This window comes from Ochlerotatus camptorhynchus, unplaced genomic scaffold (assembly GCF_037179485.1).
Source record: "Ochlerotatus camptorhynchus isolate MF236.1 unplaced genomic scaffold, CSIRO-AGI_Acam_v1.1 ptg000389l, whole genome shotgun sequence".
NCBI classification, from domain to species: Eukaryota; Metazoa; Arthropoda; class Insecta; order Diptera; family Culicidae; genus Ochlerotatus; species Ochlerotatus camptorhynchus.
This window is the reverse complement of record NW_027040876.1, coordinates 648,902-676,697: the sequence shown is the minus strand read 5'-3', so window position 1 is coordinate 676,697 and position 27,796 is coordinate 648,902. Positions and strand designations below refer to the sequence as shown.

Genomic DNA, 27,796 nt, shown 5'->3' with positions numbered 1-27,796 from the left:
AACTACAACAACGGTGCCGAGAGAATTGAATCTGTTCAACGTCGCTTTCTTCGTTTTGCGTTGCGTACATTGCCTTGGAATGATCCGTTTCGAGTTACGAAAGCCGTTGTCAACTTATCGACCTAGAACTTCTCCGGACTAGAAGAGACACAAGCAGAGTCCTAACCGTGGCCGATATCCTGCAAGGAAGGACAGATTGCGAGGCTATCCTGAGGCAAATTGGCCTGAATGTTCAACGCCGACCGCTTTGTAATAACCTTATGCTAAGACTGCCTCGCACAAATTATGAAGCGTACGGTGCGATTTGCGGACTGCAGAGAACATTCAACAGAGTTGCATCTGTTTTCGACTTTCATCTCTCCCGTGATGCGCTTCGTCGAAAGTTTTCTTCTGTTTTTCGCCGGCAGGAGTTAAGATATTGACTATAAGATATACGTTTTTTAATGTTTTTTTATGTTATGACCATGCTTGAATGTATTTTTTTTTTACCATAGTTGATAAGGTTTAAATCATTGGGGCTTAATCCAGCCTGTTGATGTAAATAAAATAACAATAAACAATAACTAAAATCTAAATCTCTTATGCATGATGAAACAGAGCTGGCAGAACATGTTATTGTTTTTCAGTGAATGCAATTTACATTCACTGAAAAACAATGGTGGGTTCATATCGGTCTGATTCATCATGCATAAGAGATACAGATTTGAGTTGTTTACAAAAGATGTAGCTAATCTCAAAGCCTACAAAAACATCAAACACTATTTTACGGAATTCTATTGATGAAGAACAGTTAGAGGCAAATGAATGTAAATGAATGAATGTAAATGAATAAACGAAATGAATGTAAATGATTTTCCATCCCTGGGTTTAGATGCATATACGCTATCCGGAGACCGCCATATTGGATTTTAGTCCACCATCTTGGATTCTAAAATGGCGGCAGATGTCGATTTCCCACTTCTACTCATTGAGCCCATTCCATAGATACCCATTAGAGTGAAGCAAAATTTGAAATTTTCGCTCCACAATACTTAAACGATTACAAATCGAATCCTGACTAACCTCTCAAAATTTGAACCCATTTGGTGAGAAACTGAGATGGCACAAACCATTTGAAGTTTGCATGGGAATTACTATAGTAAAACCAAGATTTTTGTTCATGTCTATCTAATAATTCACCATATCGGTCTGTTTCAAAAAAATTTCCAGCTACAACTTTGCTAAAGACCACTTTTTAATTAAATGCAAGGATCGAAAGTTATCAATGGTTCAATGCGCTGATGTCTTATGATCATGCTCAATCAACTGCTCAGCAGGCAACATTGGTGTTTCTGGGGCGTTGAATAGGACACACGAATCATGGCTACTATGTCACACTGCAAAATACAGTGTTGCCTACAGAGCAGCTGCTTGATCATGTCATAAGTTTACCAATCTGTTAAACTTACCAATCTGGTAATGAACAAAAAGTTGAGATTTCCCATAGTAATTTACATGTAAACTTCAAATGGCTTGTGCGAAGTCTGTTTCTAACCAAATGAGTTGTAACTTTGAGAGGCTAATCATGACCCGATTTGAAACCATTTAAGCACTGTGGAACGAAAAAGTCAAATTTTGCATCAGTCTAATACCCATATTGCATGGGTTTAAATGCATATACGCTATCCGGAGGCCACCATATTGGATTTTGGTCCAGGATCTAGGGGAAATGGATGTAATGTCGGCCTAAATGCCGCTAACTTGGGCCCATACATAAATTCAACAATCGACTAAATTTTAAATAGCGAACAAAAATATCCATTAGTACTGTCCCAATGACGCGGTCATCTAGATAAAATTGATAAATAGCAGATTTTTAGCGATGGGCCCAATATTAGATGCATAGTATAGCTGGCGTTTAGAAAACGTACCTTTCTAATTAATCAATGAAGATGGTGATGTTTTGACATACCAGTTCACAGTATACCACAGTTTATTTACATTGGATCGTCCATACACAATTGTGCCAAAAGAAAGTTGTGGCGAGTTTAAAACAGGCCATCCAAAATGATCCACTTCACATTTTCTGATATTCTGTATTACCTTTAATCGAAGACATCAAATCAAGAAGACTGGCAACTCTTCCATTTTCTCATACGAACGCTATGAGACAGGTACAATAGCGTCATCTGCCGCTCAAAGGTAAATGCTTCGAACGAATTTGATAGCAAAGATTACATCCTCAGAAGAAAGGTTTGTGTATTTGCTCATTTTTCTATGCGTTGCTTCCACCTTCCCTCAAGCGCAGCGCTATTGTATCTGTCGCTTGGATTCTGGAAAAGTTGCCAGTCTTCTTGATATGATGTCTTCGCTTTAAAATTAAGGTTTTAAAATTGCTGTTTACCATCACATTTTGCTCGCGACAAATGCCGCTTCGCACAAACCTTTTCACCTACGTTAAACATTCTCAAACTATGGTTTTCGGGCCACTCTAACTCGACATTTTAATTGCGACCTCGCCCAAGTCACATTGCAAGTTTTATGAAGGTTTTAAAGCATTCTACATGGTCCCCAATTTTTACTTGGCGCAGATACGAATTGGGCAGTTTCATGCCAAAGGACGAATCGATCAAGCTCGACCTTCTCCGATTTGCATGAAACTTTGCCTAATTGTTGGTTATGGGCAATCATTCAGTAAAATTCGGTCATTTTGAATCTGGCATTTTTTTTTTCGAAATTGCGTGTCCGATACGTTTTAATAAATCGTAGTACGAAAACGTCACTTCTAATCGAATGTTCTAGTGGACCATCCAGTGCACAGTGGTTCCCCTTAGAACAAAAGTTGGCCAAAACCTTAAAATTGTTGCAAATAGGCAAAAACAGTTGAAATAGATGTTTTTTTTAGCGGTACGAAGAAAACTTGACAATCAAGACGTCACGAACCAAAACCAATGCACAATGGTCCCAAAGCCGTATTTAGGAAGACAAAAATGTTTGCGCTCAAAACCGTGAGTTTTAGGTATATGGTTTCTTAGGGAAAGTTGCATCATATTTTTTGTTCAATCTTTTTATGTTCGTAAAATTAGGGTGGTCCATAAAATTGGTGAATTAAAAATACAAACTGTTTTATTATTTGAGATAGACCAAAGCAGTGTTCTAAACAGTTGTAGAAAATTCAGTTCAAAGCCACTTTGTTCAAGACACAACGTTTTTATCTCTTACGGTTCATGAGTTATGATTTTTTTAAACAAGCAGGTTAGGGTGGCCACTAAAATTGGTTTTCTTTGAATGCGTTAATTTCTCGTAAAAACATTGTTCTGATTACATTTAGAACTTTTGATGGCGCATATTTTTGCTCAAGCAACTAGGTTACTATCTTTTTCGATTAGAATGTTAAATCTATTTTCTTCGAAAAATTGGCTCTTTTCAATTGTCAATATCTCAAAATGGAGCAAACCGATTTTCAAACATTTAACTCCATTGGAAACATCGTTTTTTTTTCATTTTTGGTAAAAAACTGCAAGAGGCAGGGGCCACCCTAACCTCCCTCCCTAGGGACCACCCTAAGCTCCAGGGTCAGTTTCATGAATTGACAATTTTAACGGATGTTTCAGATCTCTCGGAGATCCATTATGTGGTCCCGGGCCAATGTTTTACTCAAATCTCCAAATAAATTCTGATAAGAAGTCTTTGAGTAGTTTCGAAAAAACCGCGGAGCTCTACGATCAGTTTAATGAATTGACCACTTTTACGGATATTCCAGATCTTCCGGTGGACCATGCCGTGGTCTCCTGGGTCCATATTTCAATCACATCTCCAAATTCGGAATGATGACGTTTATGAGTGGTTTCGTCAAAAACTACGGAGCTCTGTGATTAGTTTTTTGAATTTACCACATTTAGGAATGTTCCGGATCTTCTGGTTGACCATACCGTGGCCCTAAGGGTCCATATTCCGGTCACAACGTCAAATACATAAAATCCGTCGATGAAACCAAGTAGGCACTCATCTTATTTCCTTTCAAAGGTAAGGGGGCAGATGAGTGTGCTGGTCGAAAGATCGATTACCTTTGTATGGGTCCCTTGACATTGCTCAATCCCAGGCAATGAGAAGGCGGACTCTCTCGCAAAGGTGGGCGCGCAGGAAGACGAATTTTATGACAGGCAAATTTCACACGATGAATTTTACCATTTCAAGACCAACATAATGAACAAAGGCAAACCAACATAATGAACAGGTAGGGGAAATTCTCCTCTACCCGATTGTGGTTTAGGTTTGCGAATGAAGGTTTCAGTTCGCGACAAAATGGCCTTACAAGTTTTGTTTACAAAATGGAGTTAGGGCCATTTCAATTGTAGGTCTTGATTTAGTGCTTCAGAGTACCCTTTCGAGTTCGCAAACCGATTGGGACACTGGAAATCTTGGACGGTGGTTACATTCAATTATTCCTAATGTTTCTTCGAGAGCGTGGTTCAAAGGCTTGGGCTTAAGTCGTGACTTCATTCGCGTGATGAGTAGACTTATGTCCAAACACTAATCGCTAGATGCGCATCTCAGTAGAGTAAACCTCGTGGACAGCAATATATGTCGGTGTGGGAACGGTTACCTCGAGGCCCAAGGAATACAACCCTATATCCCTATCAGAGACGTGTTGGGTACCCGCGATCTCTGCTATCTGCAAATGTCTAGTATAAGAATTTAAGACGTTTGTATCTCTTTATTAGTTTTTGTTTGTCTTGTCCCCCGTCTCAATGAGTCTCATCGTCGCCCACTGGTCACCCACCATAGCCGGTCGAACTCCAGACGAATCTAGAACCACACTATCGTTCATACTGGCGACATCGCTCTGATGAGACAACGAAACCCCACTCCCAAGCTCCTCCCCTTTTCCTATCATGCGACAATGTACCCCTCTAACCTCGGGTAAGCCGCTAGTATTCGGCTCCTACTAGACATAGAATTAAGAGAATTTTGTTACAAACAAAGAACAATGAATTATCGGTTCCGTAAAGCTAACGCGATTGAGCCTTACAAATAAACGAACTAGATATAAAAAAAGTCGAATACATTCTGATAAGACGTCTGTGAGTAGTTTCGAAAAAAACCGTGGAGCTCTAGAATCGGTTTAATGAATTGACCACTTTTACGGATGTTCCGGATCTTCCGATAGACCAAGCCGTAGTCCCCAGGGTTCATATTCCAGTCCCAACTCCGAATTCATTCTGATAAGACGTATATGAGCAGTTTAAAAAAACACTGAGCTCCAGGAGACCACTTTAAAGGATGTTCCGGTTATTCCGGTGGACCATCCCATGGTCCTCAAAGTTCAATTTCCGATCACAACTCCGAAATAATTCTGATAAGACGTCTATGAGCGGATTCAAAATCACCACGGAGCTCTAGGATAAATTTTATGAATTGACCATTCAACGCCGTTAACATCAGGCGACCCCCCCCCCTCCCCCTTCGATGAGAATTTACATGACAATCTTTAACGGCGTTACCGTTATTAAAAACCCTGCTGATGCTAAGGTAAGTGTGCCAATTTTTGATCCTGGTGGCCCTCTAATTGTCCCTTTCTTAAAATTCACGTTTGTTTCATTCTTATCCAAATTATTTCGAAACAAGTTTAGAAGGAATATTTTGACACATAGGGGAAATGGCTCTAATGTTGGCCTATGGATCTAAGATTGGGCCCATCGCTAAAAATCTGCTATTTATCAATTTTATCTAGATAAACGCGTCTCTGGGACGGTAGTAATGGATATTTTGGTCGCTATTGAAAATTTAGTCGATTGCTGCATTTATGTATGGGCCCAAATTAGGGGCATTTAGGCCGACATTACATCCATTTTCCCTATCTACCCAAATTTGATTTAGACCATAGGGCCAAAATCTGGACCACTAGTGCCAAAACTGGCACACTTACCCTATAAAGAAGGACTACATGGATTTGAACACAGGAGTGGAACTTCGGATCAGAAAGTGGCTCCACTTGTCATTTGCAAACACTAGCGCACCTAGCGGTAGAAGGCATCTTCTGCCTGCAGTTAAGATAGGCAGCATCCTATGATAGTGTGAGTGCACATAGAAAGCCCGTGTCGAACGCTACCACAATACATCGCTTGTTGAGCAGAAAACGAAGCACCTTTTGATTCACCGATTTTTTTGCACTTCCCCTTCTGTTCTGTGATTTGAACATTGATTTCCATACAAAATTGCGCTATTGGAAAATCCTATAAAACGTATCTTTTTGCCAGGTGGCTACTGCTCTTCGAAATAGGTGTGTCGTATGAAAATCATTTGCAAAAAACTTTCATTGGATTTTTCAAAGCGATATCGTCATTCATTCATCCAATCAAATTTAAAGAATTTCGCCAATCAATGGCAATTACGTGAAGTTTTACTTCAGTGTACAGTCAAGAGAGAGAAGTCGACATTTTGTTCAATCGCTTTTTGTCCATCTTGTCCTCTTAGATTTCATTCCACCATTTGTCCCCCTAACGCTGGTTTTAGCCTAGGCAAGTCAAATGATCAACTCAGTTGAATTCAATTGGCTTGAAAAGTTGAGCCTGGTTCAACTTTTTCAATTCAAGTGAGTTGATCGAGTCAGTTGGTTTACACGTTCAATTCGCGTTCAAGTCAGTTGAATTCAACTGACTCGATCAATTGACTTGCCCTGTCTAAACCCAGCTTAACTGTCATTCGTCCTGTTTTTTATCTTCCTTTTGTCCTTCGACCTTTAATCCTTCAACCACAGTCCTTAAAAACATTGAAAAACAAATCCAAAGGAAGGACAACTGTACATCAGACACGGGGAAGTTTTTATTTTGCTGATAGACAGAAGCAGTGCTGCAAAATATCGACAATATACGGCGATATTCGAAATTCTGCTTTGGTCACTCATTTGAGCTAACAGTCATCGTCAAGGCAAACAATCTCAATTGTCAGTGACAATGCTGTCAGTGACGAACATGTGCAGATGTTGTTATTATAGTCGCTATATTCATAGTCTGAGCGGATAGAATCTCGCGAACCAATTGAGCTGTTAAATAGCGGAACCAATCGAGCAAATCACGACCAACAACTAAAAAGAGCACATCAGCTATGGCGACCAAAAGTTCGGAAAGTCGCCTACGCAAACTAACACCATATTTTGGTTGAGGAAAGTTTCCCCTATCCGATGATGCCGGTAATTTGTGTTCGATTGGCGAAGAAAGAATAATCAATGTTTTGTTTATAAAAGTTGATAGTACCTTTTCAATTGTTGGGTCTAAAATATATTGAATTGGTTCCGCTTTTTGATAGATCGAAATTCTATCCGCCAGACTATGCATATAGCGACTATAGTTGTTATAGGCTAAATTTGAAACGGATTAAAATAGCTTGAGCAAAACAATTACATGGAGCCATTAAAGTGAACAAGCATCTTCGTCCTGAACTGCTTGGATAACAGTAATGTGACTCAGAATGCACGAAATTACACGTTTTGTGACCAGGTGAATCTTTGTCAGTCTATTAGTGACTATGTGAAAAACAATTTTGTCAATATCGCGCGAAAGACTGTCAATGACAATGACAAATCTCAGCACTGGACAGCAGATTGATTGAAGGAGTGCGATGCGAGTAGATGGATTTAGCTGCGAGAAATTCGGGAGACTTTTCGTAGATTGATTTACTAGCGTGAGATTTTTTCGGCATCTTAAGACCTGTCGAAATGAAGTACAGTAAGAGCTTGATTTTGGCATGCATCGATTTTTGCAACACAGTATTCGTTTTTGGTAATTGGTATGTAATTTTTCCACCCGATTGTGGCCCGTTCAGAAAGATCTCGATTTTGATGCCATAAATTAAGCAGCTGGGTTACCAAAATCGAGATCCCACTGTTTTTTCAAAAGCAAATCAAATTTAGGTCAAAACCCCAACCAATTTAATAATGTTTTGAACATGATGTACTTGAAAACAATTAAGATTTAGAAAAAAAAAAGCTGCAATCTATCAAAATATGCTTACTCAAGGACTGACTGATGAACTCTGTTCCAAGAACGTTCTGGGTATCGTTTGGCGTGATTTTGTAATCGTTTGTCTCGTCTCCAGAGGATCTATTTACTCAAATATCATACTGAAAGCCGTTACTTTCGATGACCCTAGCATAAATCGATTTCCAGCAGGCAGAGGTCACAACCCTGTCCGGAGTGGCTATCCGCTTAAACGCACCACGTACAGAGAAGCCAGCAGAAGAAAAAAAAACATTACACAAATCCGAAAAAGCTCGTTCTTATCCGCATTTTGCGCTAACCAGCGAGCCAGCAAGAGCCAGAAACGTCAGAGACAGCTCAGAGCGTTCGGTTGGTTATATACGACGATGATGACACACAACGGACGACGACGACGACGACGACGACGCTCGCTAGTGCCAAAAGACAAAGAACACATGGCACGACACGGATTGGATCGTCGGAATGGAAATGGAAACGGCAACGAGGGGAGGGTATATGAGACTAGATTTAAATTTACATGTAAATCACATGTTTTCCCAGCGCTGGGACAACGACGACGCACTGTGGTTGTCTAATGAAGCCGGCATTCCACTCCTCTCTCCCTCTCTCTCACACACACACACACACACACTTTCAGCCTCAGCAGAATGAATAGTTCCGAAAATTACACTATCCTAAATCATAAAATCTGATAAAATTTTCAGCAGACCAAATTAGAGGCCGTCACTGTTCTCCGGTCTGGCAAGAAGACCTTGATCAAGAAGGCTTCGCTTCGACTGCCCGTTGGGGACTTTATAGATTGTAATCTCACAAATTAATGGGTTCAATTTTGCCTTCATCTTGCTTCATTCTTCATCAATTTCCTGTCGTTTTTTTGCCTTTACTGATTTATTAGCAATTCATTAGTCGACTGGTTTCGCCTCTCTGAGCTCATAAACTGAATATCATAACAAAATTTGTTATAAATAATGATAAAATGAAGAAAGTGTGCGTGAGTTAGAGTTACCAGAAGCGCTCATGATATTTTTCGAAATTTCGTTCAACAAACAAGCAGCAAGTAGAAGAAGAAAAACATCGCTCAATCTCACATTTGACCTAGCGAACAACAAACAGGTTCAAAAAGTTGCTGCGCCACTTCTGCTTGCCGATGACGGCGAAGAAGCAAACCACACGAACGCATCATCGTGAAAGCATCCCAGGCAGGCCATGACTTTCTTCGCAGAAACAAAAACAACACAAACAACAACGACGACGTTGTAGAGGTTAGGTTCGTGTTATCCGATGTGTTCAAGTGTCTTCCCCCTGGAATAACTCTGGCAGGCAGCGTTTCGAATCCATCGAACCAGAGAAAGAGCAAACGGGCAGCGCTGAATGCAACAAGACAAAGGTAGAAAGCCCCCCGAAATACCGTTACAATACCTTGGCTCGGCCGAGTAATGACGAGGCAGAAAAAAAACAAACCGCACCACGACCATCATCATCATCCCCATGGTCTACTATTCTGCGTGGTGTTTTCATTGCGTCCCGACCCGACCCGTCCCATCACTCACTCGCACAAAAGATAGTTTGGTTGTTGTTTTCGTTTTTGGTAGAGAGGGAATAAAATTCCTGAGTGTAGCGAATCGAAGAAGGCGTTTCTGCTGCGTATTGCGATTATCCATTTATCCATTATCCAGCAGATGGCATGGCGGCGGCCCGGGGAGGCCTTGGATACAGCGAAACTTAAGATCGTTGGTTATGGTCGGTCGTTGGGGCTATTACGAAAACATTTTTTTTTTTTTTGCCTTCTCAATCAAACCACACAATAACAAACATCGTCCGCGCAGCAGCGGCCGGAATGTGTTGGGCTTTCTGGGTCATATCTATCGGAACACACTCGCCCGGCCCGGCTCGCAATTGGGTTCAAGATTTCTAAGATTACGTCATATCGGGGTGTTTTGTTTTGGATTCCCTAGATACCTACCTTCCACCGTTCTGCGCACTTCCGCGAGAATTCGGCGAATATGACTTGCTCCTCCGGGTGCTTCTTCTTGTGCTCTTCGCGGCAGGTTTGTACGAAAAAGGCATACGCTGTCATGCGCCCCCTTGGTTTATTGTCCTTCACGGGCCTGCTGTTGGTAATTTTTGGAACCGCATTGTTCTGCACCTGCACGTGTGTTTGATTCTGTGGGGAGAAAAAGGGAAGTTGGCTGTTAGTTACACCGGTATTTTGAGATGTTTGAGCGTCAACTAGGTCGTAGGAGTTAGTCGGTTGCAATAACCGCTAAATGAAGTAGGCTATGGTGCCTTTTTTACCGGAAACAAGCAAGCGATTTTACACACCGTCGTTGGCTGGGAAAAATTAATAGGCTTTGAACTGACTCGCAAACAATCGTATGTATTTGGTAAAAGTTCAATTACTCACATTCTGATCACATAATAAGCTATTGAATGTCTACAAAATGACAATTATCACTACTCTCAAAACATAGGTACAAAGAATTTGGTAGCATTTAACTAACAATTTGATCGTGTAGACAACCGCCAAGTCTGTACCTTAATTGAAGGGAGATATTTGCTACGAAGGATTTAAAAGCAAGCGGTTTCAGTGTGATCTAATGACGATCGTTTGAATGAAACAAACTGAATAAGGAAATAAGCATCAGAAGGACCCACCCGGCCCGGAGTAAACCCTTGATGATGATAAACAATTTAGTTCAAAATTGATTCACTAGTAGGCAGGCGATGCTAAGGGTGCAGTGAAACGTTCATTTTAGCAATCGGTATGTTGTTCAGAAGACAAAGGCTAATATACATAATGAACAGTTTACTTTGAAATTCTCTTACAAGGTGGCGCTAGTCAGGAGACCCAGACCTTCTGAATGATGGATAGGTTGGTTTGAAATTCTGCCAATAGGTGGTCACTAGGTTCCTGTGAAATTCCTCTACATGCGATATCTTCGGAAATGTTATTCAGGGGACCAAGATCTTCTGTATAATAGGCACTTAAGTTAGCCTTTTGGAGGCGAGCTAGCCCCAGGCTGAAAGCCTCCCTAATAAAGATAAATCAATCAATCAATCACTTAAGTTAGGAATTATCTCATCAGTGTTTACATGAAGTTTCTATACAAACAGTAAAGATTATTCGTCAAAAAATTGCTTAGCTCTATGTTTAATTTGTTTTCTATCCAGGTCCAGAATCCTAAGTCTCAGATCCATTTTCGGGACGAGATCACAGTACGCTTAGACATTCAATCTGGATTATCGTTATCTTTTCGATGAGATCTTAAAAACTTGATCCGGGTGTCTTCAAGAACGGGCTGAGCGGATTATCAGAGAGTATTGGGCAGACATTTGATGGCAAATTTGGCGGATTTCGAGAACCAATTCATAGACCCGGGGCTTTGATGATGAGACTGGAACTGCAATACGCTTTTAAAGCGATAGTATAATCGTTCGCACTAAACAAAATTCTCAATTAACAAGATGGTCAGCTTATTGGTGCCACGATCAATCCTAGACTCACCCGATGCGCTACCTAGTGGCTTCACATTCAAACTGTTTATGATACAACAAACACGTGTAAACGCTCATAATAGTGTGAATGCGTTGGTTCTTGGGTAAGCGTAAAGTGTGATGCTGAAGGTTGGTCACTTTTATTTTCGAGAAGTCGAAAGGTTCCATACCATCCAACATGAACTAATTACTGGAAGTTCATCAGTTCCATACCATCCAGCATACAAAAAAAATTCAATATTCAGGGTGGAAACTGAATTTTCATTTTAAAATTCCAGGTTTTTTCCCGGGTTTCCTGATGAATATATCGAAAATCTCCCGGCTTTATAAGCCATGTTTAAGCCAACAATTGGAGTTTTTCCATAAGAATATTTAATCGTTTCGATGAAATTCATTGAAAATTAGTTTAAATTCTCTTAATTTTTTATAATTAGAAATTTTAACCGTTTTACACAACAGAAAATAAAGCAATCCCAATGTGGGTCCTTACATTTTAAAATCAGATAAATTATTGATAATATTTTAAGAACATCAGTCTAATACATTTTTCGAAACATCACTACAATCCTGATGAATGTGGGCGTCTTAGTGGAATACCTGTATAATGAGAGAGAGAAGGATTAGTATTTTCCATTTAATTCCACTACTTTATTTGCTTATCCTTGACAGATACGCGTATTTCGTCTACAATGTGCAGACTTCTTCAGTGTCTTGTACTAATAGTCGAGTATTAGTACAAGACACTGAAGAAGTCTGCACATTGTAGACGAAATACGCGTATCTGTCAAGGATAAGCAAATAAAGTAGTGGAATTAAATGGAAAATACTAATCCTTCTCTCTCTCATTATCACTACAATGTATATAGTCCCGTTAAATTAGGATGATTCTGTATAAAAGTATTCATACAAATTTTTGCATAAATTCTTAAATATTCTCTAAAATTTTGTTCGTGGAAACCAATTTTGATGTTTCAAAATTCATATAAATTGGAGTCATAATGAGGTGACCCAAGTGTTTTAAATATAATCAGAAGTTATGCCGACTTTCACTCTTACTTTAAATTATTAATTTTACCGCTTATATGAAAACTGTTCAAACCATTACAATACTTTGTATTGTGGCAGAAGAAGCATTTTAATCAGTTTTGAATTAATAAGAGTAATGCAATTATGAGCTAATTCATTTACTCGAACAAGTAGCAAAATGACCACGGTAAAAGATGCCTGGACGAGTGTTAATTCTACCAAGCAGATGACTGCACATAGATTAGGAACGGACAGCAGTAGAACGAAACAGGCGAGAAACTAAAGGAATATGAAAAACGTTCTCATCGGGTGCTAACTCCAAAATGATAGTTTGAAGACTGAAGATAGATAGAACATAAGCGAGTGAATCGTCTTTGGTTCAGAATCCAGACATTGAATTAAAAAAGATTTTCAAAAAGGGGCTGACAAAATCGGGTTACTTTATACTTTTTGAAATATTTGAGTCAACATTTTTTTTGGAATTTTTACGTAAAATATTTAAAATATACCGTGTGTATTTTTCCCAGCCGTCATTTCAATCAGAAGTGTCGTTTTCGTGCTAAAATTTATTCAAAAATCACAGACGCAAGATCAAAAAAGTGAATGATTGCCCATAATTATGCAAATCGAAGAAGGTCGAGTTTTTCCGATTCATCATTTGGCGCTATAAATGTGTAAAACTGCTATAAACCAGCTTGATACCCCCCTTCGAACTCTTCACATGACGTCTTTTAAATTTCCTCAAGAATTGTCTAAAAATAAGAATTAGCTAATAGTTCAGCTTGGAATTCTTTCTCTCTCTGATATTCCCATATAAAGTGCTCCGATTCATTAGAAATTCTCTGAGACCACTTTTTAAAAATGATCTGGAATTCTAATGCCCTAATAATTCACTAAAATTTGTTGCGTGTTGGAGGGGAATTATCCAAAGGGGGGCGTCACATGTTGATCGCAATTCTAGCGAATCAATCCACGAAAAATCTTTTTGCAGGATATCTTCAGAATCTTCATTAATCTTCTTTCTATCTACTCAGCGTGCGCGCAGCTAACGACAGCAAAACAAAATCTTTTCTGCATCGTAGATAGAGTTACCCCCCTTGGAATTATCACAGGAATTCCCCCTGAATTCTGCTCAGCATTCTCTGACCAACAAATCCAACAAATACAATTTTCCTATTTTTTCCCGGAACTTTGGAAATCTTCCCGGTTGTGCGGTACCCTTTTAAATTAAGCATTTGGAATTTTCCTTAAAATTAATAAGAAATTCGTTTCGAGATTCCCTTGAAATTATCATCGGAATTTTCTTAAAACTCTTCGTATAATTCCTACGGAATTGTACCCTTAAAAAAAGTATAAAATACGATACCCTTGGTATTTTTCACAGATCCTGAAATTCTCTCCATAATTGCCATGGAATTTTCCATAGAGCTGAACTCCCACAATTGATATGGAATTATTACCAAAACTCTCGCAGAGGTCATCCTAAAACTCCCTAGGACATTTTCTCTTAAATACCTTACTGTTATATCTAAAATTCATTCCAAAATCTGCTCAAAATAGCATTGCAAACAATAGTCTTAAATTCACTTAATCATTCTTCGAAGTGACTGTATCCTTTTCTTTCCTTTATTTAACGTCGGTCTCTGTTCCGCAATCTAGTGCCAATCACCGACGGACATCGATTGCCATCCATTGACGGCAATCGAATGTGCAGGAAGGCAGCTTCCACACCTGCGTAGGATATCGCACCCATTCATCAACACACATGGGCCGGGACCAACGGCTTTACTTCCCTTCCGAAGGAAGACGTGACCAGAGATTTTTATGCCTCAGAAAAATCCCACCGACCTCGGCTGAGATTGAACCCAGACCCATCGGGGTGTTAGAAAGCAGTCACGCTTACCACTACACCACCGGCGCCGGCTAAGTGACTGTATCCAATTGTCTTGATTTTTTTCAAGGATCAAAATCTTATTTGTTTCGAAGAGACAATTTTCACCTTACTGTCTTCTACAATGGCTGAAGCCACCCCCAATTTTGAGTGGATCTATGAACACTCTATGCGCTCATCTTATGCTTTCAAGCCACCCACATTATTGAGTGGATTTATGGGTACTAGGGTGGGTGCGGGAGAGCTGCAAAGTTTGTATGGAAAAATGTATGGGAAGCAGAACATAAATTGTTCAGTTAAGGGGGTATTCCCGATCTTTTTTTTCAAAAAATCAAATTTTTTTTTTTCACGTTTTTTTGTACTTTAGACTATATACTTTCATCCCCCCAAGCCGTTTTCCGATCAGCGAATTCGGTGTCCAGGCATAGCTGACTAATGGTAAGAACCCCCAAATGGTTTTAACTAAAGTCAAAACTTTAAACGCGTTTTTCTCGAAACCACATTTTTTTTATCGGGCGAAGATTTTTCTCAGAAACTATAAGAGATATTGACTTGAATCTTTGCGCATTTTGTTCCTTATTAAATTCTTTGGAGCTTCTCCCACTTTCAGCCAAAAATATTAACATTTAACATTGTTTGAAGCACCTTAAAGTTGCAAAAAAGCGGGCTAAAAATCGCCTGTTTTTTCATATGGCCGCCATTTTGTTAATTTGCAAGATTTTTTGCTGCCAACGGGAGAAGCTCCAGAGAATCTTATGCAGATTATTATTTCATCACGAAATCTGTTTCAGATGAAGCCGTTCCAGAGAAAAGTCTTCGCCCGTCCAGGCGTTTGCGGCGAACAGGGGTCTGTTTGTCGCCATTTTGTGACGTCAATAATGTCTTTTTTTATGTCGAAAAAAAATTATTTGTAAACTTTAATGTTCAATAAACAAGAATCCCAAAGAGTTAGGCGCATTACTATTCATTTTCCTTGAAAAAAAAATTAATTGAAAAACAGGCCGAAAAAAGGCAAAAGATTGGGAATACCCCCTTAACTGTTAAAAAATCACAAATAGCTTAATTTAAACCAAACCTAGGATATAGATTGAGCATACTAAACGGAACAACTTTGTCGAAAACTGTTAATTGATTCGGCTTACAGACAAAAAGATATAATTATTTTTCTTCAGGCCAAGCACACATCTAGATAGAGCAGGAATTAGGGCGTAACAACTTTTGTAAACAATTACTTCTATCGATGATTTCTAGAAATTCAAGGCACGTCCACGCAGACCAACCTAACCATCGCATAGGGGAAGTCTTCTTCCACCCGATGGTGTTGTTGATTTGCGTTGGCGAGCTTTAACTGTCTAGAAATCATCGAAAGAAGTCATTGTTTACAAAAGTTGTTACGTCCTAATTCCAACTCTATCTAGATATACCCCTGTAGGTATGCGCGGAACACCTGACCTAATGTAAAATAACAACTTTTTTCCCAGAAGTGAAATCGATTTACGGTCATAGCCAAAATTGTTCTGCATAGTATTACCTAGAGAGGGTCTAGTATAAGAGAGGAGCTGGTTTTGAGCCAAACGAACTGTCAAAGCCAGAGCGCCTACCTACACGGTAAGAAAAAAGTACCCAAAATTGAGTTCCTTTCACTCATCACGTGGCTTCCGTGGGGTTAGGTAAAATTAAGTTAAAGAAGAAAACTCAATTTTGAGTAATCCTGGTGTTTACCAAGTTGACAAAAAAAATAATAAAACGGAGCAGACTGGAACCGAACCATGGACGTTGAGATTACGGGGCCCGTGTGTTGACCACTCGTCTATCAACGCTTGTGAAAATGAAATGGTTAAAGGCGCAGAAAAGCAACCTCAATGAAAATAAACTTATATTTGAGTTCATTTATAATTACTCAATAGTTGAGTAAATTTTAACCAACGCCGCTTTTCTGATTCACTCAACGGCGGACCTCAAATGATAGAACCCAACGTTGAGTTTTTTTTTAACTTAATTTTGAGTATTTTTTCTGACCGTATAGATTGCATTGGCAGTGTTGCTAGACATCACCTAGGCATAGGTTGCCAATGCAATTTGTTTTGAATCCGCTTCTCTTTTATACTAGATCCTCTCTAGTATTACCTATTTAAGGTCAAGGTTTGGTTAAATTTTGTTCCGTTACCCATACAAAATTTAAAACTCTCCCGCAAATCCCACAATTTGTTCAAATTTGTCCGTTTTTGGGAACCTCAATACACATCTAAACAGCAGTGGGAAGCGGGGGATTGTGTTCCGACATACAAATATAATCCACCCTAGTGTTCATGGATCCACTCAAAATAGTTGGTGGCTTCCATAGGCGTGTGCAGGCCTGTTCACGAGGGAGGGCTAGCCAACCAATAGAGGGGCGTCGCATATTCTAGGCGGTATCGATGAGTGCTATGGGCGTCATAAATTTTGAGCAAGATACCATTTTTCAAAAGTGGGTGCTGATCTTGTTGATATCAAGGGGAAAATAGCTGACACCATGATCAGTCTAAAGATCTTCAACTGCACAACGATTCCAATCATATCCCTTAGATATCCTGTTGCTCAGAAATTATTCTTAAGACCTGCAGGTGATAATTCTTTTCCTCTTCTTCCTCCTCGCATTTCAAGGTTATTGCGTGCTCCCAACTAGATTTGTTCTAGATGTACTTCCACAATTATTAATTGAGAGCTTTCGATGCCTGTACCATTTTTGCAATAGTATAATTGTGAGGCAAGTACAGGAAAGTCGGGAAATTTTCCAAACCCGAAAAATTCCTAGAACGGACCGGGAATCGAACCCCGCCACCTCCAGCATGGTTTTGTTTTATAGCTGCGCCTTCACCGACTGAGCTAAGGGAGGTCCCCTTACAGTGATCATAGATCTCCAAAAACTCATCGGGATATTTGTTTAAGACTTCAGCTTGATCAGGTATCATACTGAAGTTCATCAACTACCCAACAATTCAACTTGCATCTTACAGGTAGTTTACAAGATACTATGTTGCTCAAACAATATTCAAAAGACTTCCATGAGATCATCGATCTCCAAAAAATCCTCAAGATATTTGTTTTAGACTTCAACTTGATCATGTGAAGGTCTCCAACTGCCCAGCAAATCAAATCACATTTCCCAGTAATTCTCTCAAATACCAAATTGCTCGGAAATTAATCCAAAGATCAGCAAAAAGTCTTCAACACATTTGTTCCTTCAGCTTGATCAGGTATAATTCTGAAGATCTTAAACTGCAACTCAATTCAAATCAAATCTCCCAGATATTCGCTCAAGATACCAGGTTGCTTAGTAATTATTCAAAACACCTCCAAGTAATCATAGATGTCCAAAAAATCTTCAGGATATTTTTAAAGACTTCAGCGTGATCAGTTACCATTCTGAAAATCTTCAACTGTCCAACAATTCAAATTGTATCTCCCATGCATTTCCCAAGACATCAGGTTGCTCAGAAATTATTCAGAAGACCTCAAAAGTAATCAAAGATCTCCAAAATATCCACAAGATATTTGTTTTAGACTTCAGCTTGATCAGTTATTAGGTTGGAGGCGAACCAGCCCAAGGCTGAAAGCCTCCTTAATAAAGCTAAATAATAATTGATCAGTTATCATTTGTATGATCAAAATCAGCTCAACAATTCAAATCACATCTCCAAGATATCCTAAAAGATTACGGTTTGCTCAGAAATTATTTAAAATAACACCAAGTAATAAGAGATCTTGTTGAAAATCTCAGAATGTTTTTTTCAAGATTTCAGATTGATCAGGTATCATTCTAAAGATATCGAAGTATTCCATAATTCATATCGCATCTCTCAGATATTTTCTCATATTAAACACGGCAGCTTAGACATTATCCCAAAGCCTTTCATGTGTTTTAAGTTCTCCATAAAGTCGTCTGGATAATTTTTCAAGACTTCAGAGGTTATATTGAAGACCATTAGGTGATCAAGTTTTGTTCAGAAAATCTTCAACTATGCATCAATTCAATCAGAATCACCTCACAGCTCAGGATGGTATGGTTGGTCACTTCGGGATGCCTTCGTGATCTTACCTTTCTATATCCCTTTGTTTGTCTCCATCAAGCACAAATTGACTCGAAATGGTTAAACTGCAGCAATGTTTGTTGCATTTACTACTACAGAAAAAAAATATCGCTCCGGATAATCAAGCCCTCGGATAATCGATAATGTATCCCTGTGTATAACCTTGGACAAAATTCAATTCCCTTGGTTTTTTTTTCCCTTGAAAATCTCCACAGAATTCCGGAGCATTCTCCTAAGAATTATTTTGGAAGTATCATCAGATTTTTTCTTGAATTCTATTCATAATTCCCAATGAAACTAACAACTACACACTTAGAAAAAATAATGTAAATTTAGGTGCTCTGAGACTGACATATACGACCGTCAAATTTGACATAAAATTGTGTCATAATAGACGCGAAATTCAGCTCAATTAAACGTACTTTTCGTCGAGTAACGAACTTTTGAGTCTCGGAACACTTAATTTTACATGACATGTTTGTTTACGTCTCTTAATTTATGTCAAAGATGGATTCCGTCACGTGTAAAATTAGGTATTTCTAAGTGTGTACCTTGGAATTCTCCTTGACCCTCCGTTACTCGCACTGTTGTACTTTGTACAAAAATAGGGTAAATGTATATGGAAACCGCATACACGGTGTCCAAACTACGTGGGATTTGACTTAACTGGTTACAACATGGAATATCTCGAGATCCTGACCAGATAGAAGGTTACTGTCGTCGGCAAAATTGTTCAGGAGGTGCACTAGTGCTACGTAGTGAGAAAATTGTGGACTACTGTCTACTAGTGAAAAGGTTATGATCTCCCGACCAACTTTGCCGAAGACAGTATCTTTCTATCTTGTCAGCATCTCGAGATATTTTATATGCGAGAATCAAGCAATAGAATTGACCTCCTGAAAAACTTTGTCGAAGACAGTAAATTTCTACCTGTTCAGGATCTCGAGCTATAGGATATCCGGAGTGATTTGAGATTTGGGCGCAATTGATTTTGTAAACAAAGACGTCCATTGCCGATTTCTCTTGAATTAAAGCTCAATCTCATGAACAAACTACACCAAATGATAGAGGAATCATTCCTCTACCTCATAGCGTTATTAGTTTTCGAGATTGAACTTTTATTCGCGAGAAATCAGTGATTGACGGGTTTGTTTAGAAATGCAATTACGCTCAAATCTCAAATCACTCCGGATATGCGAGAATTATAAATGTATACTAGCGCCACGTGGTGAGAACATTCTGAACTACTGTCCACCAGCCAAAAGTCTTGACCCCCTGAATAAGTTTGCCAAAGACAGTAACTTTCTAGCTGGTCAAGATCTCAAGCTATTGTATATGCGAGAATTGTATGTGCATACTAGCGCCGAGTAGTGAGAAAATCCCAAACTACTGTTCACCAACCAAAAGATTTTGACATGCTGAACAACTTTGCCGAAGACATTTACTTGGTATCTGGTCAAGATCTAGAGATATGTTATATGCGAAAATTTCACATGTATACTAGCGCCGCGTAGTGAGAAAATTATGAACTACTGTCCACCAGCCAAAAAGCATTGACCTCCTGAACAACTTTTCCCAAGACAATAATGTTCTATCTGGTCAGGATCTCGAGATGTAATTTCATGATTGGTAGCCCGGCAGCAAAATGGCATTGGAAAACTCACACTGTTGTACAGGAATCCTTTAGAATTTGCCTTTATTATCTTTGGATTCTCTTCCTTAACATACCCTAAGTATTCTACGAAAATGCCAACGGATTCTTCGAATTCATTTTCTATGCTCGCATAAATTTCTAAAAATTATCCCTTGGAATTCTCCTTTGAATGGCGATGGCCATCCTCAGAATTATCATGAAATTATCCCATAATTTTCCTGGAAGTTTTTGTTTAATTCCTTACAAATTAAGCTCAGAATTTCCTATCAATGTTTACTATAATTTCCTTTGAATTCTATTCAGAATTGCCTTGAAATTCTGCCTAAAATTACCTTGAAATTCTCCTCAGGTTTAACATGGAATCTAATTCTTTAGATTCCATGTTTAACCTAAACAGAATTTGGAAACCAACGCTCTAATTTGACTTCAAGTTTTCCTCACATTTTTTTCCAGAATTCATATGAATTTCTCCTCCGAATTTGTTTGAAACTATCCCTCGAGCTCCTTGAAAATTTCATCAAAGTCTATGAACCTTGAAAATGGTGCAAAATGATGTTTTTACGTATTTCAATGCATAATTTTCTCACGAATTTGCTTGGTAAGAGAATTTTATCCCTGAGAATTCCAGATTTTTCCAGGAACAATAAATTTTCCTGACGAATCCCGGCTTTCCAGGTAGTAGACACTCTGTATTAGCATTATGAAGAAAACAATCACCGCAGATTAAAAGGCATTAAAATTCTTCCATTCGGACCCAAGACCTTTTCAAATGTTGCTCTAAAAAATAGATTTTTAATTCGAACACCTTGTAAACAAACTCTCCAATAAATTTGTGTACGCAACGCTCTATTGTCAACCGTTTTTGCTCGAGTGATGCTCGTGTCCCCTAAGCACAATCTACCGCTTCGTCGTCATCGTCGTCATCTGTCTCTTTGTTTTCTCCTTTGATTGGCGATTATTAGTGTCAATTAGTTAATTTCGCACACGCACACACATAATTCGCTTTCGCGTGCTGAACCAATGAGCGAATCGTGACCATTGAGCGTCACGTTTAGCGCAAAACTATTTCCTTCTATTATGACACTTCTGTACATTTTTTTTTCTCGTTTCCCAAGTCCCACGCTTCCCAACGACTTCGGATCCGATGCCTCCGATGCTATTCAATGTTAAGGGGCACAAACAGAGTAAACGAGAACGGGAATCGTGAGTGCTGATCGCCGCCGCCGATCACCTTTTAAGGTAACCTGTGTAATGAGCCGATTCGCCTTTCGTTCGACGAAATCCCTTGTGCTGCAACAAGATTGTATCGTTTCAATTTATCACGTCTACGAATTCTATCTACTACCAGTCACCCTCTCCCATGTCCATAAGCATGCACACTTAATTGCCTTTCTTTTTTGCCGCCTCAGATTGCTGGCCATACCTAAATACGACCGGTTCAAGTTCAAGGACGACCGTTCGTCCTTCACACTTTCGCCGTTCGAATCCGCTTTGATCTTCCCAATCCCAATATAGCGAGCGCGCCCGCACGCATACGATTCTGAAGGACCCCGCCGCACCAACCCCGAGGACCAAGAACCGTTTCAAACGCAGCAGCTTCAGCCAAGCAATCACACATTTCTCCAGCGTCCTCCTTCTTTGTCTGTATCTCTTGTTTCCTTGTACGGACCCTTGCCATGTCGTGAAGCCGTGTGTTCCCTACACAAACACGCACCTTCTGCCTGTGCTGTGCCTGTTATGTGCTTGCATGTCTTTCCCACTGCCATCCGTACAGATGGATGGATGGATGGGATGCATAACGAACACAGCGAGTGCCGGTTGGTAAATGCATCAAGGCATCCCCGAGATATAGACACCCAGCTCAGCACTGCAGCAAGCAGTTCGTTCAACCCTCCCCTGTTTCTACTTCTGGCTGCCACCGCTTCCGTTTTTGTCCACCACATAGTGTGGAGTGGCGTCCGCTAATCTCTATGCTGCCGGCACAAACACATTCACACGTTCAGCTCAAACAAACTCAGCATCGGCAGCCAGAACAGCTCGGCTTAGCACAGCACATACCTCATAGGATGGGGCTGACTCGACTGGAAAACGAACGATAACAATAAAACACATCACACACCTCCACTGCTGCTGCTGCTGCTGCTGTTAGCTACTGCCGTGCCGTACTGTATTGGACAATGTTGAATGTTTGGCTGGTTGTTATATTCTTTCCACTCTCATAGCTTCTTTTGCTGCCGTCGTCGTACAGCCAGCAGGAGATGGAATCCCCCACATATTCTTTTCTACCTTTTGCATGAATGGCTGGCTATACGCTATTGGCTTTGCAAAGACGGAAATCGAACACACTTGTTGCTTCGTCATTGAAGATTTACTTCGGTAAAAATTCGAAAGCAAAAACACCGGCGTTGTTGTTGTTGTTGGTGGTGTTTAGGAGACCTTGGTTTTTTTGTGTTTCGTAATGAAGCTCAAGGTTGTTGAAAAAGAAGGTTGTCTAGCGTATCTATTATTATTTTTGCGGTAACGTAATTTTTCGCGTCTTGAACAAAAATGTTGGAATAGTAAGGTAATTGATATTGCCTTCGATTGAAGTTGGAAAACAAAAGCGTTCCTACCGGTGTAGACAGACCTTGTGCCTCTTGTAATGGGCCGGCTCCGCGTTGCATTGTTCTTGTTTTGCGCAAAGAACTGCACTCTACTCCCAACAACAAAGGGAACATGGCATGCTTCGATTGTCAGTTGCAGGTGCTTTTCCACTACTGCCGGTGGCATGGCATAGTTTGTATGCTCATTGTTTATTTTCCGTTGCAACTCAGCGCTTGTATTGTTTTTTTATATGTTAACAAGTACAATATTTATTCATAAAATGTTATTCAATTGAGAATTAAAAATTTCCCCTGCAAAGTCCAAGACTTTCGGCACATTTTCTAGGCTTCCAAAATTCGACCTAATTGACCCTTCTACTATTATTCGCTGTGATGTCTCTTTCTGTTTCAACAACCTAAAACTGATCATGACAGACATTCCTCCGTCGCACAGTCGGCAAGCCGCGAGACACTTTTCACAAATAGTAAATATTACTCCGTGCTTCGCGCTTCACCCAGCCAATCTATTTGGATCGCTTTTTCCGTTGTTGTTTTCGTCTACCGCTACCCACTGGCATTGGCAGCGCAGTAGCCCCATATGCCGCGTCGAAAGAATTCTGTTGACATTTACCGAGCTAATGTGACAAGAGTTTCACAAAGAAACAGGTGGCCCTGCTAGAGATAGCCTCAAATCGAACGGAACGGTCCCAGCAGCCGCGTTGCGACGATTTTGGCACACGTTGGAACCGTAACGGGTCCGAACTCCGTCCCATCCATCCACTAGACCACATCAGGACTAGACTGAAGTTCGGCAGGCAACCGGTAGGTGACACCATTATCGTTCATTTCTTCACTTTTGGACCGTTTCTCGCGTCACGTTGTCACGGCGGGGCGGCAGCAGGCCAACCCCAAAAACGAAACTAATTTGAAATGCTAAAAATACCTCGCACCCGTATGACAAGCGCAAGATTTATTATTAATATAAAAGCGTGCAGGGCGCGGGCTGTCAGTGGCGAATGCGGCCGGCGACGGTGGCGACGGATGGTTTTGTAAGATGTGAAAATATGTTAAAAAATGGAACACCCGTGTTTGCAATCTCTTTTTCTATCTGGTTTGACGGCGGGGTAGCAGAGCCGAGCGCTATGCCGAAAAACATTCAGAAACAGTGAAAACAAATCCGATTGAAATGCAACATGGCATTACAAAGGGTCTCATTCCAAATATGGTTTATGCGTTCATTGTATGATTGCAGTATATTATAATTGCATTAAAAAGAAGACTGCATATCAGGAAGACTGCCTACTCCCACAGTGATGCTGTCTTATACAATCGTTTAAATACATCTTCGCGGCCCTTGAATCTCACTGGAATTTGAGTTCCGTTTATTCCAATTTGCTAAAGCCACGGTTATTCAACTACTAATTAAAATTTTCCTAAAATAGTGAGAAGTCACTAATATTCGAGTAAGGAGGAAAATTTTACTCAGTTAATGAGTGACAGTAGTTTTTGCGAATTTGAGTAAACAGAACTCAAATTTGAGCGAGATTCAACGGCTGTGCTCATCTCTCGTGTCTGTTTTTATCATTTACCATCACACGCAAGGAGTAGCGCCTCAATCCAGTGTAGATGAATTGCTTTCACGGCGAATGAGAACGACCCAAATTTGAGTTTAGTTCACTCATAATCGCCAAAAGTGCAGGAACTCAGCGATGAGTGAATTTGTCCCATGGTTTCCTGTGGAAAACCTAAAAAAATCTGCCGGAAAATGAGGAAATTGACGAAAATTTTATTCAGTCTCGGAGTAGTACCAATAGACTGAGTGAATCCAATCTTTATTTTTCTCAAATTCGGGAATTTTTCCCTGGAAAATCATGGAAAAACCTGGGAAAACATGAGGCAAATTTATTCATCGCTGAGTTGAAGACGAATATAAATATTGAAAACAACACAGGCGATGATGAAAATCCAGCCGCCAATTAGGTACTGCAGCGTGACGTCACAAATGAACTCAGTGTTAATCGGCTGAACATTTTTGACAGTTCAGTGGTACTGTTTACAAGCACTTAGTCGTTTTTTCGAAAAATATATATTTTAAAATTTCCGAATTTTAACTTGAAAACTGTTGAGGAACAGCGCGTTGAAGGGATGTTGCTCGTGGACATTGCAGAAGTGTGGTTTACGTCTCACTGCAGTCTGAAAAATTATCGAGAAAATCCACCCAAGAAAAAATCGACTAAGTCCACGTAAACAGTACCACTGAACTGTCATCAGATTGAGGTTAACCCCGACCGTGCAAAACCTAATGAAAAAAAGCAAAGTTGTCTTCAATACTCAGAGGTTGCCTTGATCAAGAGAATTTTGTTATGTCAAAATTCAAATTCCCGCAGATAGTTGGTCTATCTGTTAAGGTTGTCTTTTTTTTTTTTTTTTTTAACTCTTTATTTGTTCCAAATTCAAAATAAATTACATTTCATTTTAACCTAGGTGCTCCAGTTACTGCAGTAACGTACCAGCCTTAATTGTTATGATATATATCTAAGTGTTTTTACATTGTTCATGTCTTGGCAATTCAGTATTTTAAACAGGTTTTTTAACCTGCATGTCAGTATAACAATTGATATCTTAAAACTAAAAACTAAAACTAAATCTTATCTAAGTATAAAGGGAATTAATCGTTGCAATTGAGGATTGCAACGATTTTTGCCTGAAATTATTAATTATTTTGTTGGACATTTGTGCTAAAGTCTCAACATTCGAAATTCTATGTACTTCGGTTGTACTGTACCAGGGAGGCAACTTCAAAATCATTTTCAGAATTTTGTTCTGAATCCTTTGAAGTGCTTTTTTCCTGGTAGTGCAGCAACTAGACCATATTGGTACAGCGTAAAGCATGGCCGGTCTAAAAACTTGTTTAAATATTAGAAGTTTATTCGTCAGGCAAAGTTTGGATTTCCTGTTTATAAGAGGATACAAACATTTAATATATTTGTTACATTTGGCTTGAATGCCCTCAATGTGATCTTTAAAAGTTAATTTTTGGTCAAGTATTAATCCAAGATATTTCACTTGGTTTGACCAGGAAATTGGAACTCCGTTCATAGTGACTATGTGACTACTACTAGGTTTCAAAAACGAAGCTCTAGGCTTATGTGGAAATATTATAAGTTGAGTTTTGGAAGCGTTGGGAGAAATCTTCCATTTTTGTAAATAAGAAGAGAAAATATCTAAACTTTTCTGAAGTCTGCTGCAAATAACACGAAGACTTCTTCCTTTAGCGGAAATGCCTGTGTCATCAGCGAACAAAGATTTGTGGCAACCCTGAGGCAAATCAGGGAGGTCCGAAGTGAAAATGTTATACAATATAGGCCCAAGAATGCTACCCTGAGGAACTCCTGCCCTAACAGGTAGTCGATTAGATTTGGAATTTTGATAATTTACTTGAAGAGTTCTGTCAGTTAAATAATTTTGAACTAATTTCATAATATAAAGTGGAAAATTAAACTTTTTCAATTTAGCAATCAAACCTTCATGCCAAACACTGTCGAATGCTTTTTCTATGTCTAGAAGAGCAACTCCAGTTGAGTGGCCTTCAGATTTGTTTGAACGAATTAAATTGTTAACTCTTAAGAGTTGATGAGTAGTTGAATGCCCATGGCGAAATCCAAACTGCTCATCTGCAAAAATTGAGTTCGTATTGATGTGAAGCATCATTCTATTCAAAATTATCTTTTCAAAAAGTTTACTTATTGAAGAAAGCAAACTTATTGGACGGTAGCTAGAAGCTTCAGCTGGATTTTTATCCGGCTTCAAAATTGGAACAACTTTTGCATTTTTCCATTTATCAGGAAAGTATGCCAAATGGAAACATCTGTTAAATAATTTTACCAAGAAAGACAAGGTACTCTCTGGGAGTTTTTTGATGAGGATATAGAAAATTCCATCATCACCTGGAGCTTTCATATTTTGAAAATTTTTAGTTATAGACCTTACTTCGTCCAAATCAGTCCCCCAGGAATCATCAAAAATATTTTCCCGAGAGAAAATATTCAGAAAATCCCGAGCAACCTGATTCTCAATAGGACTAGTAAGACCCAAACTGAAATTATGGGAACTCTCGAATTGCTTAGCAAGTTTCTGAGCTTTTTCCAAATTTGTGATCAAAATTTTACCACCTTCTTTAAGCGCAGGAATAGGCTTTTGAGGTTTTTTCAAAATTTTTGTGAGTTTCCAAAAGGGTTTGGAACTCGGGTCTAATTTAGAAATATTATTTTCAAAAGTTTTGTTCCTCAGGGCAGAGAATCGCTTTTTAATTTGTTTTTGCAAATCCCGCCAGATAACTTTCATGGCAGGATCGCGTGTTCTTTGATATTGTCTCCTACGGACATTTTTAAGACGGATCAAGAGCTGAAGATCATCGTCTATTATAATTGAATCGAATTTAACCTCGCATTTTGGTACTGAGGCAGCTCTTGCTTCAACTATAGAAGTAGTCAGAGATTCAAGAGCATAATTAATTTCATCTTTGGTTTGCAAAGGAATGTTTGGATCGAAGTTATATTCCATAAATGTTCGATACTGCTCCCAATCAGCTCTATGGTAATTGAAAGTAGAGCTGTTGGGATTACAAATTATTTCTTGGGATATTTCAAAAGTTACTGGAAGGTGATCAGAACCGAAGTCAGCATGGGTAACCAATTGGCTACAAAGTTGACATGAATCAGTTAAGACCAAATCAATAGTGGAGGGATTTCTTGCAGAAGAAAAGCATGTTGGGCTGTTTGGATATTGAATAGTGTAATAACCTGCAGAACAATCATCAAACAGAATATTACCATTGGAATTGCTTTGAGCATTATTCCATGAGCGGTGTTTTGCATTAAAATCACCAATAATGAAGAATTTAGACCTATGACGGGTAAGTTTCTGGAGGTCACCCTTGAGAAAATTCTTTTGCTGGCCTACGCATTGGAATGGCAAATAGGCAGCTATAAACGTAAGTTGTCCAAATTTTGTTTCAACAGAAACCCCCAAAGTTTCAAAAACTTTGGTTTCAAATGAAGAAAGAATTTTATGTTTGATTCGTCTATGAATAATGATGG

General features: G+C 39.3%; 1 protein-coding gene across 3 annotated transcripts in view; it reads right to left on the bottom strand.

Annotated features, from left to right (window-relative positions):
* Positions 1–27,796, bottom strand: part of Dsp1 (Dorsal switch protein 1) — a 128,315-nt gene that overhangs the window by 38,541 nt on the left and 61,978 nt on the right. For all 3 annotated transcript variants that reach the window (XM_065233103.1, XM_065233102.1, XM_065233104.1), the window contains exon 3: positions 9,943–10,143. In XM_065233103.1, the coding sequence (XP_065089175.1) occupies positions 9,943–10,143 (201 nt within the window). The remainder of the gene's footprint in view (positions 1–9,942; positions 10,144–27,796) is intronic.